General features: G+C 41.7%; 1 protein-coding gene across 1 annotated transcript; it reads left to right on the top strand.

Annotated features, from left to right (window-relative positions):
* Positions 1-66: 66 nt before the first annotated feature.
* Positions 67-16,437, top strand: RPS6KB1 (ribosomal protein S6 kinase B1). Its single transcript, XM_065036284.1, has 15 exons — positions 67-311; positions 3,333-3,382; positions 4,283-4,403; positions 4,717-4,785; positions 5,052-5,199; positions 5,833-5,890; positions 6,654-6,754; positions 7,849-7,939; positions 8,132-8,222; positions 8,530-8,637; positions 8,930-8,992; positions 9,524-9,601; positions 11,167-11,274; positions 12,487-12,599; positions 13,148-16,437. The coding sequence occupies exons 1-15, from the start codon at positions 240-242 to the stop codon at positions 13,383-13,385; spliced, it is 1,509 nt and encodes a 502-aa protein (XP_064892356.1). The 5' UTR covers positions 67-239; the 3' UTR covers positions 13,386-16,437.
* The last annotated feature ends 66 nt before the right edge of the window (positions 16,438-16,503 follow it).

Raw genomic sequence — 16,503 nt, 5'->3', positions numbered from 1 at the left:
CCCAGCCGGCCAGAGCTGTCCCCCTGCGCATGCTCAGTGCGGCCGCAGCCAATGCCGGAAGGGGCTGTGCGCCTGCGCGGTGCCCGCAGTCGGGGCGGGGGCGCAGGCGCGCTGGGGCTGGGCGGCCGGTGATGGAGGCCGTGGCGGAGTTGGGGGGTGCGGGCCCATGAGGCGGCCCAGGCCCCGCGCACCCAGCACAGCCGGGAAGGGGCGGCGGCGCCGCGGCTCACACCCGCGCCATGGCGGGCGTGTTCGACATCGACCTGGACCAGCCTGAGGACGCGGGTTCGGACGAGGAGCTGGAGGAGGGGGTGAGAGGGGGGAGCCCGAGCCGGCGCGGGGAGGGAGTGGGAGGCCGCTGCGGGGAGCGGCGCCAGCGGCAAGGCCTGAGGGGAGGGCGCGGGAGGCGGCCCGCGGGCAGCCCGCCGGGGACAGCGCGCCGGGGACATCCGGGCGGCGGGGACAAGCGGAGGCGCCGGGGGCCGCGCTGCGGCGGCGGGAGCGGGCGAGGCGGAGCGCGGCGCAGCGGCCGCCGCCCCGGCCCGCACAGGTGAGGCGGCCGCGCCCTGTCCGGCCGGAGGCGGCCGCGCTGCCCAGCAGCCGCGCCGGGGGAGGCAGGGCTGGGGCGGCCGCGGGCTGCGCGCCCGGCCCGGCCTCGCAGCGCCCGGAGTTCCCGTCCGGCGGAGCACACGGGGCGGCTCGGGCCGGCGGTTCAGCCCGGCCGGGGGCTGCGGCTGCGCCAAACTTGCCGGAGCTTTTTCCCTCGGAAGTTTGGCGTTGGGTTTCCCCGCACAAGTGCCGCAGCTTTCTGGGTTGTTTTTTTTTTCCCTTTTTCTTTTTTTTTCTTGTCACATGTTGTAACGTCAGTGCAGAAACGCTAATCTTTCTGGAACTGGGTAAAGTCGTTGCTCTAGCGCCAAAATTAAAAGCAAAGCTTTCAAATGCTGCATTAGACACCCGTATGGATCAGCGTGCATCTCCATCTCACGCTTGCACCAGCGGTTCACCTTGTGATCTGTAGTTTGTCATTTTGTAACGTTCATATGGATTCTGTTAAGGCTTTGGGGGAATTTTATTGCAAGATCTCTGTTTATATTTTTCTAGTGCTGCTGTCGCTTTTTTACATTGTTTCGTATATTAAACATTTGCTATTGCTTAAACTGCTACCGCATTTATTTTTTGCTGTTTAAATGCTAATGGAGCTTTGAGATAACCAGATACTCTGTATCACAGTTGGAACACCCACACTACATTTAAACCGAGACTTTGTTTGACAGCTGAAGGCTTGAACGCTTCTCAACCTGCAGGAAAATCACCGTCTGTCACTTCAATAATCAATAAAGTACTTGGCTTTATAAAATGTTGCTTGCATCACATTGTTAATGTTGCCAAGAACAGGTTCTAAGGGGGGGCGTCAAGAAAGTTGAATTTGTTCTTGCTCACATTCCACTAATTCAGTCTTAGGGAATAGTTTTTCTAAAAATCAGTACTTACGGTGGGTTTTAGAAAGTTGGTATGACTGAAATTTTCATGGACGTGAACACCTGTTGGCAGCTTGATTTGCTTCTCAGGTGTTGTGGAAAAACGATAAAGGAGGGTTAGAACAGACTTGAAATTAGAACTGAAAAGAAGGGAATATAAGAGCAGGAAAAAAGCGGGAGCGTCAGGGAAGTTTAAGGGGAACAGTGTTTCACTGGGAGTTCTCTCTGTAGGCACGTGTGTGTCTTACAGGGATCAGGAATGGCGGGCAGAGCAGTTGGGATCACTGAACTGGCACTGAGCGAGGTATCGAGTCTGGACTATCCTGTTTAATCTGTGTGGTGCTGTTTGTAATAAATGCAACAATAAGCATAGACTGAAGGGCCACTAGAATACCAGTGTGTTTCTTAGTTTTGTGAAATGAGAAGAAACCCTGAAAGAAGTAGAATGGCATCTAAAGTGAATTTTGTTCGAGTTAATAAGAATGAAAACCATAGTTCACAGGGGCAAGAACAGTATGTGTAAACTTTGCCAGAACCATTGAGTAACTCGAGTTGTTGTTCTAGGAATAGGATGGGTGTTTATTCTCTGTGTTTGAATTTTTAAAAATTAATTCGTTGGCATCTAACAGGAGGGTCAAGGGCAGCTCTAGTGGGTTTTATTGTGAAACAGATGACAATAAGCTGGATTCCTCTAAGGAATGTTACCAGGAGGACGTGAGCAGCATCTCTCTGACCTGGTAGTAGGTGGAACCAGGAGTGAAATTCCCCTCTAGATCACCCACCAAATAGAACCACCCTCCATAAACTTTAACGTGTTGAAGCTATTGGAAGTTTCCGTCAGTTAAAAGTGCACTCTTTGGCTTGCTCTGCTTTTTGCAGATCTCCAGATGCGCTTTTTTCCCCCTCTGATTCTCTGAATTTCACACGTCTCTCAGTGTATCAGTATCCAGTCTCAAGATCCCAGGCTGTTTCTCACTAACTTGCAGTTGTTATTTTATGTACCTTTTTAAAAATACAAATGTAAAGGTATCGTCTAAAGCTCCTAAGAAGCTTGCCCATTAAATTCTATTTGTATTCTTTCCAGCTGTCTGCTTGGTTTGCACTTGTTTTGCCATGTAGAGCCACAATTATAGGGAAGTATTATCTTGCATAAGGGATCAAGTTGAAAATTCCTCTTCGAAATTGAACTGCATTCTTTAATGGTGACTCGTTTGATGCTGAAGTGCCTGCGCCTTCTTTAGCAATACTTGCATGCATTAATCCATCTGAATGATTATTGGTCAGAAAAGGTATTTAACATTAGAGTAAAGCTTAATTCTTTCGTTACGACTGGGATTTGATTACTCTTAATAGAGACTAATAAAACCTTCTCAATAGATCATTTGGTTTCAGGGTGTATGAATCCCAGTTCATCTATTCACATAATCTTTACCGTTCTAATTTGCGTAATGCTATAATAGGATTTTTAAATTCATACGTAAGAGCAACTGTTAAAAAAAGGCAGTTCCTTAACATTTTTCAAATGCATTTGGGGGGGTGTGAAACTGTTGCCTCTGATGTTTAAGTGATGGAGTAACGATGCAGTCAGGTAAAACGGGGGTTCCACCTGTCGCCGTTGGGGATACGTGGGAATATGGCAAATCCTGTACGGAATTTAGTAGATTTCTTCTGCTGATAATTTCTTATTCCTGACCTTTAGGCTTATTTAATTATATACATATAAATTCTAATTATATATAATTACTATATGCGCAATTTAAGAAGCTGTAAATCACATCAGTGCATTTATTTCTAACACTGCTTTCTTTCTTTTATTATAATTAATCTTCCTTTTACCCCTCCCATCCCCAGGGTCAGTTAAGTGAGAGCATGGACCATGGAGGAGTTGGCCAATACGACCTGTAAGTTGCTGCTAGAAAATGTTCTGTACCATTCATGCCAGCTACGTAAAACTTCTGATTTTGTTACATTGTTAAGTTCAATAGCAAATTTGTCATTCTTGTTCAATTTTGAGTTGTTTCTAGTAGTTTCACTATTTCTTAACATTAAAATTTGTGAATTGTATCTTGAAATAAAATAATAATAATAAAAAAAATCTCTGGCGAAACTTGCTGTTGTCTTTTAATCCTTGGTTCTCCTAATGTTATCTGTCGTACCCGAATAATATTCATAATATCAATGCAATGCGCTGTCTACAGAACCCTGCCTGTTCTGTTCGTTTTCTAAAGGCTCCAGTTGCAGGTTTGCGTAGCGTCTGAGGCAGGTGAGGACTCACAAGCTCTGATTTGATGTTCAGGAGCATAATTTAAAAGCATCATTAAATTATGGTTCATTCTTTTGTGGCATGTTCAGTTGTGAGACTTCTTTTTATTACAGCTTTTTCTGCAAGGTGTTTGTTATAGAAGTTTTACCATGACTGTTGGGGCTGTTGGATGTCATCTGGAACTTAAACACAGCTTATTTACTTGAGGTCTTGTAGGAATATCTAAGTTAGTTTGAGGCTTTGGTCTTTTAAACTTAATTTTGGTGTTATACAGAGATTTATTATGCATTGGGAATCTGAAGGAAATCGTAAACCTATAAATCCCCCAAATTTGCAGGTAATCTTTTCTGTGCAATGTGCAACTTACTGCTTTGCACACACCTAAATCAAATGCTGGGAATTCTCCCAGTCTCCAAAGCAGTCGTTCAGTTATGCCAGATACACTGTATGCTGTTGAGAAAGTAATTTGCTTGCTTACTTTCATGTGACCCTTTCTGAGTATCAGGTAGTCTTATATTCTTGTTTTGGTTTTATCCAGCGGCATGGAGCATTGTGAGAAATTTGAGATTTCAGAAACTAGTGTAAACAGAGGTCCAGAAAAGATCCGGCCCGAGTGCTTTGAGTTACTGCGCGTGCTGGGCAAAGGCGGCTACGGAAAGGTAAGGAGCTCTGTTCTGCTGGAGGTGCTTAAAGGGCTTGGCGAGGTCTGATCTTCCCATCCTGTTGTCTGAAAAGTTCATTCTACCAGGAGGGAACGTGGGGGCTGCCGAGGGGGTCGCTGGCAGAGCCTCGCCAGCCCGCGGCTCTCCAAAATGCCCCAAACTGGTTCTGGCTCCTGTCCCCGGCTCTTCTCCTTCAGGCAGGGTTGCAGTTTCTAGGTGATCTCTTCTCTCTGTCACTGAATTTTGTTGTTAACTTGTCATGGCTGATGTGGTCATAACGTGTGTTTGCTTTTGTCTTGGTGTTGTGTAGGTGTTTCAAGTACGAAAAGTAACTGGAGCAAACACCGGGAAGATATTTGCCATGAAAGTTCTTAAAAAGGTAACTGGGATGTTCATGTTTCACTTCTGTCTGAATCTAAAAAAATCCACCTCTCTCTTTAGCTGTTACATTTATCTAATTACATAACATACCTAAAATTAAACTTTATCTGTGATGTATACAGTTATCCAGGTTAAATGGTGACATTTTCTTCTTTTTCATTATGTTGCTGACTCATGTGTAGTGTTGTGATTTAGTAAACTCAGAAGGGAATTAACTATAAAAGCCTCCCTGTTCTTGTGCTCACATATCGCTGCTTTTTGTAGGCAATGATTGTAAGGAACGCAAAGGATACAGCCCATACAAAGGCAGAGCGGAATATACTGGAGGAAGTGAAACATCCCTTCATCGTAGACTTAATTTATGCCTTTCAGACTGGTGGGAAACTCTACCTCATCCTTGAGTATCTCAGTGGTCAGTATATGAAATTCTGTTACTTGTGTAATTGAGAATTTGGATTTCTTACTCTGCTTACAAAAGCCCAACTAACTATTGGCATGGGGTCTTGAAAATGTAAAATAGGTTAGCATTAAGAATACATAGAAAACCAAATAAACCCCCTAATTCAATAAAATAACGATGAGTGAAACGTTACTTTTCATGACAGTACAGGAAAGGAATATTTTTTTTAATACTTTTTTTCCATCAGGCTTGTAATTCCTGTCTGATACACTTAGATTCACATAGTTATGTGGAGTACCTGAGGTTTTAGCCCTTGCAGGTTCTCCGGCAGGTTCTCTTTCTTTCACGATAGGGAAACAGACACAGATGAGAAGCAATGTGCTCAAGTTATAACAATAGGAAAAAACAGGGACAGAAACAGTTATTTTTTTCAGCATGCTGGTTTGATTTCTTTTGGCATTTCTTCAGTTGATGGAATTCTGAGAGTAACAGACTAGTAAATTCTCACTTGTTTTTTGTGAAACAACTTTCTGTTGAGCAAAACAATACCTGTTGCTTTTTGTTTTTCCAGAAAATGGTCTTTTGACTGACTAAAAATGATAGAATGCACTTCCATAGAGTATAATCTCATTTTTCTCATGGCAGGAGGAGAACTATTTATGCAGTTAGAGAGAGAAGGGATATTTATGGAAGACACAGCTTGGTAAGTTAAATTAATTGTTTGGGGTTTTTTTCCCAAGTGCCTAAATGGTATATTCTGACTTTAAAAACTATAACCCTGCATTCATTTCATAGCCTAGAGAAAAGAGCAGTTCACTGGGCTGTGGGAGGATGTACATGTTCCGTACTTACCAGTTTGTGCCAGTGTTGTTACCGAAGAGGGTCCATTGCTGAGGCCAAACTCCACAGAGCTGTGGTAATGGAGGTGTTTTGGGTGTTGGAGAAAAAACTTGCTGGAAATGCCTTTTTGTTGTTGTTGTTTTTCTTGATCCACAGACAATTTTCCCAGATACAGTTGTATCTTTCCACAGCACATGCTGGTAGCGCCTCAGAAAAGCTTTGGTGTCCCTCTGGGGCTGTAACGCTGGTCACACTCTGGGTGCTGCCCGCTACCTCCTTAGCTTCATTTTTTGTTCTTCAACTTTGCCGTCTAGATGTGGTAACACAGCTTGACGCATATTTTAACCACTAACTGGTAAATTTGGATTCCTCTAGATACGTTCATGATAAGATAGCTACTGAACAGGTAAACCTCAAGCTAATGGCGTAATTTTGCAGCTCATCTGTATTCAGTCTGTGCGCCTTTTCGCAAACCAGCCTCAAAGGCATAGTTTCTCTCATTCATTCTCTCATGCACTTCTAATGATACTTTCAAGGAACTGTTGCTATCTACATAATAGTCTTAGTCCTTAAGACGCTTCGCACGATTGAATATGTCTAATTTTGTGGCATATGTTTCTTTTCAGCTTTTACTTGGCAGAAATCTCAATGGCACTGGGGCACTTGCATCAGAAAGGAATCATCTATCGTGATCTGAAGCCAGAAAATATCATGCTTAATCATCAAGGTAGAAATACAGTAACCGTTACGTTCCAGTCATTTGAAAACACGTTTTCAAAGGTCACAACACTTCAGTCTTATGTGAATTTCCTTAGAACAACGGCATGTTCATTAGCACTCTTGCCATAACCGAAGAATTGATAAAGCTAATTGCTTGCCATTAGACACAGTTTTAATAGGCCACAGCAAGCTCTAGGTTCCAGGTCTCTAGACACAGGCATTTTTTGAATGGTTGACATGCTATTTGTGCAGCTCTGGAATTTTTCTTCTGCTGGGTCTTTGTGAAGTACATAAAGATCTGTGTCTTTAATGTAGTATCAGTGGCATTGTAGTCAATGGGAGTGACCAAAGAAGTTGGTTGGGAAAGACAATTTAGGTAGGATGTCAAATAATCTGTAGCTAAAATGAGTTATCTTGCTGTTGACTCTTTACCTGACAGTAGTAGCAATTCCTGAACGCACCGATTAGTCTGGCAATGTGTACCATCCACAGAATCACAGAATGTCAGGGATTGGAAGGGACCTCGAAAGATCATCTAGTCCAGACTTGCTGATAGTACACTCTCTTCCCTCGTCCAAATCATTGATGAATACATTGAATAATACCGGCCCCAGCACTGCCCCCTGAGGCACTGCACTAGATCCAGGCCTCAACTGGACTGTGCCCATTGACCACGACTCCAGTATTTTCATGTTATCTTACTTACTTAGTCTGTCTTTGTACTGAATTCTTCAGGGCACTCTACATTTTGTTGAAGTTTGTTCTCTGAACTTCAAAGCAAGCAATACAATTCTATAGCCTACTTATTCTTATATGAATGATACATTTTAAATACATTTATCTGTATGTGAATAAGCTTTGGTAGCTTGTCATGGTTCTCTTCAAGTTGCAACACTTAGGCAGGTATAATGCAGAGCTTTTATATGTAAGTGTGATTACTTCATTCTGTTTTATAGCTATATTGCTTTGTCAGACCATTGAAGATACCTGGAAGTAGTTCAGAGTTATTACATATGCATGTTAAAAATTGCTATTTTTTAACGTTACTTATCCAAATGTCAGAATTCTGGCAAGTCTTAAATTTTGTATATTTAATTTCAGGTCATGTAAAATTGACTGACTTCGGGTTATGTAAAGAATCTATTCACGATGGAACAGTCACACACACATTCTGTGGAACAATTGAATACATGTGAGCTGCATGATGAAACAGAGAAGTATTACTCTGGTCTGGGGGTAATGGCTGAGTTTTGCCTTTTTTAACTGATCGTTTATATGTTCGGTCACTTTACTTGATAAATGTGGTTTTGTTTGAAAAGTAGTAGTCAGAATTAGCATTAAGCTTGTTAACAGATGTTCATATTTTCAATTTTTCTGATTATAGGGCCCCTGAAATCTTGATGAGGAGTGGGCATAATCGTGCTGTGGACTGGTGGAGTTTGGGGGCATTAATGTATGACATGCTGACTGGAGCAGTAGGTGCACAGTTACAATTGCATGTATTTCTCTTTGTAGAGCTTGTAGTTACCTGTATTCTAATTCAGATGCATGCCTAAATATGTATATATTTGTACATATACAGACTGCAAGTAAGAAATACCTAAAATACAGCTACACTTATGTTGATTACAGTCATGAGCTGCTCTCATCCAGACACTTGTTTGGAAGTCCCATTTGCAGTAGTTTTATCTGCTTTATAAATTACTGAAGTGAGTTGTGTGTGTGCAAATAAGAGACCTGAACAAGTCCTGTTTTTCCTCCCATGACTGCGGTGCTTTCCAGCCTCCTTTCACTGGGGAGAACAGAAAGAAAACGATTGACAAGATTCTCAAGTGTAAACTCAACTTGCCTCCCTACCTCACACAAGAAGCCAGAGATCTGCTTAAAAAGGTAGAGTTTAAATGAATGTCAGTACTACACATGTATGTAGAAAATATAAATATAATGATGCAATTATGGCTATTCAGTCCATATTTGTTTTACTGCTTATAAGCCAGTATTGTTTTTACGTGGTACAGAAAGTGATTTTCCTTGAAAACACAACTGTTTTCTAACGAATGCAGATTTTGATTGTTCTGTACTCATTCTGCATGGGATTGGTTCAAATGGTGATTCATGTCAGAACTAGTTAGTCATAACGGTATAACTAATTTTTCTCTTTTGGATGTTATTTCTCCTTAAGCTGCTAAAAAGAAACGCTGCCTCACGTCTAGGAGCTGGTCCTGGAGATGCTGGAGAAGTTCAGGTAACTCCTGCTTAACTCAAGAATTCTTAAATTACCTTTGAGGGTACATTAGAGGAGGAGAGTGTGTCTGTGTTGAAGTGTAACGAGCACAAAGGCAGCCCCACGTGACAACTGATCAAAATTGGAATGCTTTAAAACCTGCCAGCCCTGGCATTTAGTGCAGCTCTTCCCAGGGAGAAGTGTCGTTGGTTTGCAGTCACTGTTGCACAGTGGAAAGGCAGAGGCCTAGTTCTGTTGCTTACAGCTTGACTTGACGTCCTTATTGCCCAGCTCTGATATTTGTCATTAATACAGTGTATCGTCGTTATTTTTAGATACCTAAAAATGACTGACTTGGGGGTATGGTATCAATTTTCAGCTCTTGCAGCTACTTGGGTGTAGTGCTGCACAATATATAACACTAGATCCATGTGTGATTTTGGACAGAAAGACACCACAGAGAGGGTCTGAAAAGAACATGCTTCATTCTTCAGTTTCTGTGATTTGTACCCAGAAGGCGGATTATGACTCTGCTATTGCTGACTCTTGTAGGCTCACCCGTTCTTCAGACACATTAACTGGGATGAGCTGTTGGCACGGAAGGTGGAACCTCCTTTTAAACCCTTATTGGTATGTACTCAGAAAGCTGTGAGATGTTCCTTGGATGCCTTTAGGAAAGGTCTAAACCAATGTGGAATCTAAAACTTAGAAACGTTTGCTCTTACAAACTGGAGTGCCATTGATTTCTGGTACTTTATACAGTTAAATGAATCAGCTCAGGTTCCTGGTTCTCAGATTCACTCTTGTCAAATTACAGAGAGAAACTATTTTATGCAGATATATTTTTTTTCCCCTGAGAACTGATACTGGATGAACATATTTAAAAAGCTCTTTACGTCTCCACGCAGTATGAAATGCTGGCTGTCATGAGCGTGCTGTTCTGTCATATTACCCTCTAGTCATGGTATTCGTCTGCCACTGGAATAGGATCTTGCTTTTTAATGTGAGAAGGTGGCAAAAAGCAGCTAAAAGCTGATTTATCCTTCTGTTGAGTCTCCTAGGGGAAGAAGGTTCTGCCTCAGTTTTAATTCCTCCTGCTTCTAATCTGTAGGTTAAACAGTGCAGTGCAGTTCTCTCTGAATTTCACCTTCTAGACACCATCCAGTAAGTCAGTACTTAGTTGAAACTAAGATGATAAATAGTTGACAAGCAAAAGTAAATGAAGTCACCTAATTAAGCAATTTGTATGTTTGCTTATTAATATTTACAATGCATCTGTGCATTGTGGGCAGTAATTAAAGTTTACCTCGAACCAGTGATGTGATGAATAAACCTCTATTGTCTTGTGTTACACGTTGATGGTGTGGGGTGTCTCTTTTTTTCCCTCTGGGTACAATCAGGGGCAGCAGCAGTGGGTGTTGCCACCCATTTAGTTCCCAGCTACTAATAATCTCACTTTAAACTGACGGAGCATGCTACAGCATGCAGACTCCAGACCTTATTTTCCCCTCATTCTTTTGAATGAAATTCAGAATAACAGAAGACTGATATTTCTAAACAAATTATCTGAAGATAGTTACGGGTTTTTCTGTTATTAGCAAATGTTATGAAAGTCGCTTGTACAAACCAGATGGTTTTTGGTTGCGGGAAGGCCTGCACAAATGAATCCATATTGCCTTTTCAGTTACAGAGGAATGAGAGAAGGGATCTTGGAATTAATCTGGTGTTCTTTGACTGAAGAAAACAATATTGTACATAGTCACTTATAGCCAAGTTGTCATCTCTCCCTCACACTATAAACGCTTCTATGTCAGCAAAAATGGGATTAAATTATCTGGAGACGCTCCCAAAAACTAATAGTTGCAGCTGTTCTGTGCTGGTTGTGAGGAGGGCTAAACTTGCAAGAAAATGGCTTGGTATTGCTAAAGGTTTTATGTTTGTAATTTGAGAGGGGTTTTTTAAGGCATATTTTTGTGTTCCTTTTTGATCCATAATTTTTGCCCCTCCCCCTTGCCTTTATTTCTCAGTGTCAGTGCCCATAGAGATCCCACTGGCAGCGACAGGATTCCGACACCACTCCAGGGTTTTACTCCAGCAGAGCTCTGCCAAAAGCCTATGGAATGAACTCCAGCCACCGCTAAGCCATTTGGTTGATATCTGTAATATAAACCCTTAATCATTTTGTTTTTGCAAAGCAATCTGAAGAGGATGTGAGCCAGTTTGATTCAAAGTTTACACGTCAGACACCTGTTGATAGCCCAGATGACTCTACTCTCAGTGAAAGTGCCAACCAGGTCTTTCTGGTAAGTTAAAATGTGTAACGACTGTGCAGAGTTATGTTATGTTACTTGGAAACAATTAGGGTGTTCCAGGTAAATTAGTTCTACTGGATCTCACCACCCCATATTTGAAGCAAACGATTGTAATTTGAAACACAAATTCTGCAACAGGGTTGAAATGTTTAAGGGCTTTCCAAATGCTTCGTTTGATTATTGCTGGTGTTTTCTTTACGCAGATAAAACAGCCAACAAAAGTTGCTCGCTTTCTGAAATGTCAGCATTCTGATTCATAGTTGTATTATGAACCCTGGACACGTGATTGCTTTCATAGTCACACAGAGAGAACAATGTCCATTCTGTAGATCAAAATTATTTAAATTGAGCATGCCTGTGGGAATCTGTGATCTGAGCAGAAATATCTGGGGTGTGCAGAACTCCCTGAAGTCCTGCTCTGTGCTTGAGGAAGTGGAAAGAAGTTCATATGACCATGAGCCAGCACTGGGCCCTTGTGGCCAGGAAGGCCAGTGGCATCCTGGGGTGGGTTAGAAGGGGGTGGTCAGTAGGTCAGAGAGGTTCTCCTGCCCCTCTGCTCTGCCCTGGGGAGACCACACCTGGAATATTGTGTCCAGTTGTGGCCCCTCAGTTCCAGCAGGACAGGGAACTGCTGGAGAGAGTCCAGCGCAGGGCAACAAAGATGCTGAAGGGAGTGGAGCATCTCCCGTGTGAGGAAAGGCTGAGGGAGCTGGGGCTCTGGAGCTGGACAAGAGGAGACTGAGGGGTGACCTCATTCATGTTTACAGATACATAAAGGGTGAGTGTCAGGAGGATGGAGCCAGGCTCTTCTCGGTGACAACCAATGGCAGGACAAGGGGCAATGGGTTCAAACTGGAACACAAGAGGTTCCACTTAAATTTGAGAAGAAACTTCTTCTCAGTGAGGGTGACAGACATTGGCCCAGGCTGCCCAGGGGGTTGTGGAGTCTCCTTCTCTGCAGACATTCCAACCCGCCTGGACACCTTCCTGTGTAACCTCATCTGGGTGTTCCTGCTCCATGGGGGGATTGCACTGGATGAGCTTTTGAGGTCCCTTCCAACCCCTGACATTCTGGGATTCTGTCTACATTTACTCTCCTTTTTGTAATTTTCATTTACTATTTCATGACAGTCATAACTGCACATGTGCTTACAACTGTAAATCTTGCCTGTAAGTTACAGTGCATTCATTCCTGTTTTGCAGGGTTTTACGTATGTGGCTCCATCCGTACTTGAAAGCGTAAAAGAGAAATTTTCTTTTGAACCAAAAATCCGCTCACCTCGCAGATTCATCGGTAGCCCTCGGACACCAGTCAGGTATCTCTTCTTTTCCATTTTTTTGTAATACACTTTTTGGCAAGTAGTTGAAATAGATCTGCACTAGAAATAAAAAATGCGGCCTTTCTGCTCAGTAAGCCCATCACTTCCATTAGAAGTGCAGCATGGATCCTATTTTACAAACCACATGATTAGAGACAAATCTGTGGTGTTTGGCAGCACAAGCAGCACTAATTTGCGTGCTGTTCACCGCTGATCCAGCCTCTCAGTCGGGTGACTTTGGTGCACTGTTCCTCTAGGGCTGTTTCAGAACATCCTGAGTACTTATGTGCCGCTAAAGAATCATGTTAGTACAGAAAATTCTTTCTGCAACCACCTAGAAATATATCCCGACTACTCAAATGAGAGAATTTGACAAGAGACTGGTAGAAGCTAGACATGGGAACTCTCTCAGACTTCTGGAAGTGGAAGGAACAATTAGAAATGCTTCTCAATAGGCATTTGAGTTCAGCTTCCTGCAGAGTAAAGGACGTACCTTGGTGCTGTGTGTATCCTCATCTCTGATTTTTATATTTCTTGTTTTAAAGCCCTGTAAAGTTTTCCCCTGGGGAATTCTGGGGAAGAGGTGCTTCTGCCAGCGCATCAAATACTCAGCCACCTGTGGAATATCCAATGGAGACAAGTGGAATAGAACAAATGGATGTGACAGTCTGTGGAGAGGCCTCAGCACCACTTCCAATCCGGCAACCAAACTCTGGGCCATATAAAAAACAAGCTTTTCCCATGATTTCCAAACGACCAGAGCACTTGCGCATGAATCTATGACGACACAATTGTTTTTAAGCCTTTGAAGGTGGAAAACCAAGAACGGACAGAAGCCCCCTTGAACCTGAAATACGAGGGCTTGTATGGTTTACTTTTAAAAAGTGACAGTATCAAAGAGTCAGTCATTGCACAGAGCGACTTGGAAAGCAAAGCAAAACGGATTCTTTTTTTCTGTCAATCAATGGTGCATAAAAAAACTTTAGAAAATGGTATTGCAGAACTCTAGGCACATCATCTAACTGATTCGCAGTGACATCTTCTCACCTTATCAAGGATTTTTCAGCTTGCTAGCTCGAAACTGACAGTATTAAGGGTCAGGATGTTGCTTCAGAATCACTGGTCTAGTCGTGAATGTGTCGAGGAGGGTTTAGCCCTTTCACTAGGCAAAGTCTGAAACGCCTCTATGCTTGCGTCTGAGGAATAATTAGCATGCAAGCTTGGTGAAGCGGTTTCCTACAATGGGGTGGAATCAAAGATGAAAGATGAAATTAATTGGTATTTCACATTCGAAACATAATGAGTTTTTTATATATATAAAAATATATTTTTTTCAAATAGATTTTTTGATTCAGCTCATGATGGAAAGTATCCCAAAATTAAAAATGCAAAATAATTGGTTGCTGTGAAGAAACTAAAGGCTCTAGTTCTGATTCTTCTCCTCGTGAAACAACAAATCACTAAGCGAATCGCTCGGTGAGCAGCGTGGCAGTGTGGGGCGGGAGAGAACTGTTTCACTTGCTTACCCAGCTGAAATCCGTGTTCCTGCAAAGACAAGCGGATCTAATCAAACGGCGCTGCTGCTATGGTCTAGGCTTAACTGGAAGCCAGGGGCTCAAATACACGTCCTGCTTATTTCATCCTTGTCCTCAGCAGACATTTCACTGGGAAACATCACTTTTGTACGCGCTAGGCACGTAGATGGAGACAGCCGAATATGCTCAGATTCTTACCCATAGAAAAGAGCAGGAAAAAGCGCATCGAAATACAAGGTCAGTAGAATCACATAGGAAATACCCCAGGAAACATACGCAAATTCTACATGTTCTAAGGAAATAAACCTTTTTGTAACCAGTGGGTAAGAATTTGAGGATTTTTTTCCTTTTTTTTTTTAAATAAAATTTTGCTTATAGGAGTTCCCTGCCATTATACATGTCTAAATTATCAACATTTTTTTCTATGCTGGGGCAATAAATTTGCTGATTGTATGAGAAGAAGTGTTAAATGGCCTTTCAGTGAATGTCTTCCACAGTGGGTCAGAACTTTAGCAACTTCATTTAGCGAACATGTTCTAAGGACACTATTTATGTTTTGGAAATTGTCACAATCTGTACAAATGACTTACAGGTACAAAGAATAAAATAAAGGTAACTTTACCTTAACTTAAATACTTCCTGCCTTAAAGAAAGCATTTCCATGAACATAGCTGGTGAAAGGGTTAATATCTGCAGAGCTTTACACTAGTTAGAGTGTGTATGGTGTGTGCGTGTGTTTATGATCATGCAGCCGCATACAAGTCCTGTCACTTTTTGCCTGCCACACGTCGCATTATCTTTAGTCAAACTGTGCAAAGTCTACTTCTAGCGTTTCACAACAGTAGGGGTTTTTTAATAGATTCTGCTAAGTCTGTGTATACTGAATCTTTTTGAGCCATAGGATCCAAGCCATAAAACTCGAAGCATATTGAATCCAATCAGAATGCTGTTTTCTAAAATTTGCAAGTCGGGAGGATTCACTGATATCTTGGTGATACTAAGAAAGAACCAAAAAGAGATGGTTATGATTGAGCAAGAGGTTTTTTTCTCTTCCTGATAAGCCTTTTGTTGCAAAAATTCTTTAGTTTTATAGGGAAAAGCAAGTTAACTTGCGTTGACATAAATTGTACTGGAAGATCGCAGTTGTTCATCTGATAATACGGCCACTGGTGACGTGTTGTGACACTGCAATCCAAGCGCTCTCGTGCTTGTATTTTGCAGACTTGCAAATACGCAACACCTCAGGCAGTGCCTCTCTGTGCCACACGTGGGTTTCCTAACGTGTTCACCGAGGATAAAGAAACTTAGTCTAAAAAAGCATAGATCTCTCTTGGTCCTCATTAACAGCTAACAGTTGCTTTTTGGTTGGCTGGATAGAATTGTCCAGTAGAATTGGTTTAATATGGCTGGCAAGAATGGCAAGAGTTGTTTGTCTGAGTTCACTGATTAATTACAGATACGATTCATCGGTATTCAAGTTAAATTCCGTGTACTGTCAATGTTTCATCCCGTGGGTTATAAGTTCAATTCCCTACCATAACTGTGAAACTTTTGGAGTGTGACTCAGACAGCAAGCACACACTATGCAATATGGTTTATCCTGTATTTATTTGTAAAAATATCAGACATAGATCCTCTATATATATATAATAGTGTCAAAAATCCTAGTTGTGAACTAAGGGGAGTGGAGTTCTTGCTCCTGTTTGGCTATTTCAGATAAGTGCAGAATGCATTGAATATTGGAGAGCTTAACAAGTGCTTTCTTTTGTTCATTTAAAAATGTCTTAAATTTTTCATTAGAGTATAGAATCTTATTTTTTTTATTTTGTACAAGCTGCGCTTTTTTAATTATAATCACTGAAAAATTCACTATAATTTGATTTTATAGGATTTTTGTAGCATTACAAAAATATAGTAAAACTGAGGTTAATACCTGTTGTGGCTAACCATATAAAAGTATTAAATCTTAAACTTGAACAAAAGTCATATTATTTTTTACTAGATGTTAAATAGGGAAATATTTTGTTCCGCAGGTCATTATCACAAGAGGTTTCTAGCTCAGCTGTGTTACCAGCAGTTGTTCTTTTCCCATTTGATGCAGAAATGATTCTGGTATAAGATATTCAGAATTTCCTCATTTTTCTCTGTGGGAGTGATGCATAACATTTGATGCCATTCGTGTACTAAATTGTAATTTTGGGAATGCTGGAATAATTCCTACCAAGACTGTCTTAATTGTGCCATCCTGACATTTGAATGTCATCTGGTATTAGCTCATAATAAAAGATAAAAATAAACGAGTCAATTGTTCTTTCGAATATCCCTTTTTTTTCTTGTCTTGCTATCTGAAAGCTGAACTGCTGGAT

The sequence above is a fragment of the Columba livia genome, chromosome 20, assembly GCF_036013475.1.
Source record: "Columba livia isolate bColLiv1 breed racing homer chromosome 20, bColLiv1.pat.W.v2, whole genome shotgun sequence".
Classification (NCBI taxonomy): Eukaryota; Metazoa; Chordata; class Aves; order Columbiformes; family Columbidae; genus Columba; species Columba livia.
Note: the sequence above shows the minus strand (reverse complement) of the source record. Positions and strands in the feature narration are given on the sequence as shown.

Coding starts and splice junctions, on each gene's coding strand:
- RPS6KB1 (XM_065036284.1), top strand. CDS start 240: ATGGCGGGCGTGTTCGACATCGACCTGGACCAGCCTGAGGACGCGGGT. Junction 5,891..6,653: donor TTTATGGAAGACACAGCTTG/GTAAGTTAAATT, acceptor GTTTCTTTTCAG/CTTTTACTTGGCAGAAATCT. Junction 7,940..8,131: donor TGTGGAACAATTGAATACAT/GTGAGCTGCATG, acceptor TTCTGATTATAG/GGCCCCTGAAATCTTGATGA.